The sequence below is a fragment of the Trypanosoma grayi genome (genome assembly GCF_000691245.1).
Source record: "Trypanosoma grayi strain ANR4 Tgr_1254_V1, whole genome shotgun sequence".
Classification (NCBI taxonomy): Eukaryota; Euglenozoa; class Kinetoplastea; order Trypanosomatida; family Trypanosomatidae; genus Trypanosoma; species Trypanosoma grayi.
Window position 1 is genome coordinate 1 of NW_008826873.1, and position 4,162 is coordinate 4,162.

Genomic DNA, 4,162 nt, shown 5'->3' on the forward strand with positions numbered 1-4,162 from the left:
GGGGGGGGGGATTAAAGGCCCACGCTGCGGGACTTCTCCCCTACTACGATGGTTGCCGACATGAGCTCGCCATCACGGGAGATAACCACTGGGACAGACCCGGATGGCCGCACGTGTCGCGCCACAACAGCGTTAAATGAAGCAAGCTCCGTCACGGCGTAGCCAGCAAATCGAATCAGCTGATCCCCAGCACGCAAGCCGGCGGCGAAGGCTGGGCCCACTTGCGCAACATCACTGTTGCTACCAACATAGCTCTCAGTAACTTCATGGACCGTCAACGTGGTGTGGCCAGCATCGTCACGGCCCACAGCAACGCGGAACCCGAGGTAAGGTCGGGTGGCGCTAGAAGAATATATTCCTTTCGTCGGGGTAGACCCACTAGAGTGCGGCGCAGGTGAAGGAATAGGCGGCAGCGGGCATGGTCCGCCGCACTCATCCTCCACAACGTCATCACGGCGTTGGCCGCGTGGTGTCACGGAGTTGCTACTGGGGGGTATACATCGTTTATTCGATGCTGTTGGGCGTCGCTTCGATGAAGACGACGCCAGGTGGGAGCTCTGCGCACGAGATACAGGCGCACTCCATGATATGGGGCGACTCCTCTTGGGTTGTGTGCTGATTTCCTCCATGGACAACTTTGGGCACAGCTGTCGCTGCGAACGTTGTGGCGTTGTGCTCCTTTGGCCCGTATGCTCGCTACGAACGTGCTGGGCATATGAAGATCCACTCACAGTAACTGTCGTCGCTACTGACCTTGCGGGTGAAGTTTCTGCTCCGTCGCTGCATCCTGCATCGGTGCTGATCGTTGCCACACCATCGGCCAAAACCCGCAGCTTTAGATGGCGCTTCCAGAGACCGGGAGACATTAGCTCTAAAAGAACAGCAGCGTGCCGCACGAGCCATACCGCCGTTTGTGGCTTACAAAGGCTCCGCAGAGGCAGTGGGACAGTTCTTGCTGCACCTCTGGTAGACAGCGTCCTCCCATTGCCCTCAACCTCCGTATCACTGTGTGCCTTCACGGAATCAAACATAGCGACCAGATCGACGATCAGTGGGAGGGCCTCAGCCCGTACATTGGGAGGGACAAAATCGATCCAGCGCAGAGAAGTACTGTCGGTCACACTTCCGGTGCTATTCACGGTGCTGTTGTGATCGCCTTGGTCCAGCACAGCAGGAAGGCGCGCTGGATTGAGAGACTCGTCAAGTTCGACTCCAGTCTGCCTTGCGGCGTCCTCGAGTACCGCCTGCAATCGTTGTGCTGTCCGATCAAACTCGTCAGCCAAGCAGAGGGGAAAAAAACCAGTACTCGAGGCACTTTTGCGACGTTCATTTGTCTGTCGTCCCTCTCCCCCTCCCACCACCCCTCCGCCTGCAACCGATGTATTAACCAGCGAGCGCAACGTTGAAGACTCCCCACCGGTGGAGCAGAACGATATGCTCGCGCTCCGCTCACCGCCGCCTTCATGTGGCCCCTCGTAGATGTGCAGCTGTGCGACACGCTCTTGTGCCGCCGCAATGAGTGTTCTGTGCCGCCCGCAACGCAAGGCGGTGGCTTTGAGTGCACGCAGCACAGCCCCAACCTGCCGTAGCGTCGCGGCCTCGCCGCCCCCAGCACCATGCTCATCGTCAAGCAACGCTAACACGCGGTCACGGCTTGTGTTGTTCGAGCGCCGGTTGCGCTGCACAGAGCCAGAGCCGCGGGCTCCCCGAGTAACTTCGGGCGGGTCACGGTAGAGGGCGAGGAGACAGTCAAGCGACTTCTGCACATGCAGGTACTCCAAATCGGAGTGAAGAGCCGCATTCTGGCTCTCCACCTCGTCCCGCTCAAACGCCAGCTGAGCAATCGCCACCTCCAATTCCTCAACCTCACCACAAAGCTCAGGCACAGATTCCCTCTGTCCACCGCGTTCTGCACAATGACCCACTCGCGCTGCATTGTCGTCTTCTCCTCCTCAAGGCGCAGCAGCTTGGCATCAAAGAGGGCAAAGCGATACCACTTGAAGTACATCCCAGCCCGCAGCGCTGCCTCATTCACCAACACCGATGAGAGCGTTTCTACAAGAATCAGTGAGTGGCGGGTTTCCCTCTGGCTCTTCACAAACTGAGTCCACCTTTCCATGGAGCGTCGAAGTCGCTTAAGATGATCGAGGCTCATCCGCTGCTCCAGCAACCACAGCGCGCGTTGCCGTCTTTGCCTTGCCGTGGCCGTTACCGTGCATGCGGACCATCCTGAGACTTGCGGTGCTTTCCTTCTCTCTGCGTGTGTGTGTTCATCGTTTGCGTGGAGGGGTGAAGGGGGAGCGTGGAGCAGAGCGCAGGGCGGCGGGACACAGACAGACAGGCACACAGGGCGCCCTGCAGCATACAAACAAGGGGAATTGCACCAGCGAAGAGAGAGCCCAACCAACAAAAAAACAAAAAAAGATGTGCACGCGAAGGCACACAAGACACCACGTGCCCTGCATCACCCGGCGCACAGTGAATCACCACGCACGGAGGCTCCCAAACAAAAAGAAAGGAAGAAAGAAGAGACCGCGCGGCACAAAGCAACAAAAGTCATTACTGTCAACCTGCACACACGTAGACTTCTCCCTACGCTGCAATCGCGCAGGATCCACGCGGAGGCATGCATCTGTTAATAAAAAAACGCGTTCAACACAAACGGTGCCGTGCACGGCGCACACGCAACTGCATGTCAAAGACATCACGTCCCATTCCTTCGATGTACAGGGCACCCATTTCATGCAGCTCATTCAGGCTCACCATACCAAGACTATCCCAGTCCACAAAGACATCATCCACAATCAGCGAAAGGCTTTTGAGGCTCGCATCAAAGCGCCTCTGTAGTGCCTTCTTCAGGCTTGGCACAGTGGAGTAGATCAGCACGAGACCATCTCGACCTCCGCACGGAAAGCAGGAAAACACTCCTTTTGCCTTTGTGTACACGTTTACACCACACATGGTGTGTGACGCAGCAGCGGACAGCGACTCGGTAGAGCAGTCACTGGGCAACAGCGGCACAGCTTCCATGAATACTTCGCGGAGATACGGCCGCTGATTTCGAAAAATGTCATCCTCAAAGCCACGTGGCGGCGGAAGATACGGTGGACGGTATGGGTTTAACTGATATCGTAGGATTAACTGCTGGCCAACATCAATGCTCCCTATCGGATCGTTCGTGACAGCGGACAGCTTATACCGGCAGCGGTAGTTAAGAGCATACCGATGCGTGTAGATGTACCGCTTCTCACTCCCGTGGCTGAAGAGCGGTGGCTGATTGTATACACGCCATCCAATCACGCGTTCCAACGACGCCGACATGGAGAAGGGAAGAGGGTCGATCATGTACGTGATCTCCAATAGTGGTGTGACGAATTCACACGGCTCCTGCAGTATGAATGGCATGGAATCTATAAGAAAACAGTGAGCCTGTCCTGCAAGAAGGAGTTAGGCAAGATCAGGGAGGAGCAGAGACAGGGTAGTAAAAAAGTGCATCAGTTTTCTTCTGCGGCGCACCATTGGAGCGTCACCCCTCCCCCCATAGCTCTCCAGAGGAGCATTCATGTCTCATCACATCACAACTGCTGATGTCTGCCCACTGAGGTGTCTCTGTCGGCAGAGCACAGCACACGATTCCCCGTCGCTAACAAGAGCCGTCACACCTCTTGTTCTCCTCACCCTCCAAAGTGTCCAGCTGCACTCGGTGTGAGTCCATGGATAAGCGCACTCTTACTGTCAGCACTGCGTGCCACACTCACATGTCTGGACACCGTTGGCCACGCGCAACGTTGCAGGCGCCGGCGCCAAAGCACCTCTTCAGTCGCCGCCAGAGTCACTGCTGCTGCTCAACCTTGGCAAGTACACCCCTCACGGCCTCAGTACTCTTCCTTGTTTGTATCTTTGCTCCATCTATTCAACCAGCCGCACAGAACGAAAAAGAGGAGGAGAGAAAAAAAAAAAACGGTTCATGTGGGTCTGCAAAGAGCGTTGAAAAAACGAACCCCAACAAGGCACATGGGAAAGAGAGCGCACCATCTCCGCCATGGCTTTCTGATTGTGCATCAGAAGGACACATTGCAAGTGTGCTGAAAGGAAAGCGAAGTACAATGAAACAAAACCAAGTCCTTCCCCTCTCCGCCCTCCCATGAGGGAGGGGGGGGGG

At 56.3% G+C, this 4,162-nt stretch overlaps 4 protein-coding genes across 4 annotated transcripts; all 4 read right to left on the reverse strand.

The window, feature by feature from the left end:
• Positions 1-11: 11 nt before the first annotated feature.
• Positions 12-1,031, reverse strand: DQ04_12541000 (hypothetical protein; the record flags this gene model as incomplete). The annotated part of the gene is made up of 1 exon (XM_009316764.1): positions 12-1,031. The coding sequence occupies one exon, from the start codon at positions 1,029-1,031 to the stop codon at positions 12-14; it is 1,020 nt and encodes a 339-aa protein (XP_009315039.1).
• A 104-nt stretch (positions 1,032-1,135) lies between these two features.
• Positions 1,136-1,624, reverse strand: DQ04_12541010 (hypothetical protein; the record flags this gene model as incomplete). Its single annotated transcript, XM_009316765.1, has 1 exon — positions 1,136-1,624. The coding sequence occupies one exon, from the start codon at positions 1,622-1,624 to the stop codon at positions 1,136-1,138; it is 489 nt and encodes a 162-aa protein (XP_009315040.1).
• Positions 1,625-1,636: 12 nt separating this feature from the next.
• On the reverse strand, positions 1,637-2,155 carry DQ04_12541020 (hypothetical protein; the record flags this gene model as incomplete). Its single annotated transcript, XM_009316766.1, has 1 exon — positions 1,637-2,155. The coding sequence occupies one exon, from the start codon at positions 2,153-2,155 to the stop codon at positions 1,637-1,639; it is 519 nt and encodes a 172-aa protein (XP_009315041.1).
• A 497-nt stretch (positions 2,156-2,652) lies between these two features.
• On the reverse strand, positions 2,653-3,405 carry DQ04_12541030 (hypothetical protein; the record flags this gene model as incomplete). Its single annotated transcript, XM_009316767.1, has 1 exon — positions 2,653-3,405. The coding sequence occupies one exon, from the start codon at positions 3,403-3,405 to the stop codon at positions 2,653-2,655; it is 753 nt and encodes a 250-aa protein (XP_009315042.1).
• Between the last annotated feature and the right edge of the window lie 757 nt (positions 3,406-4,162).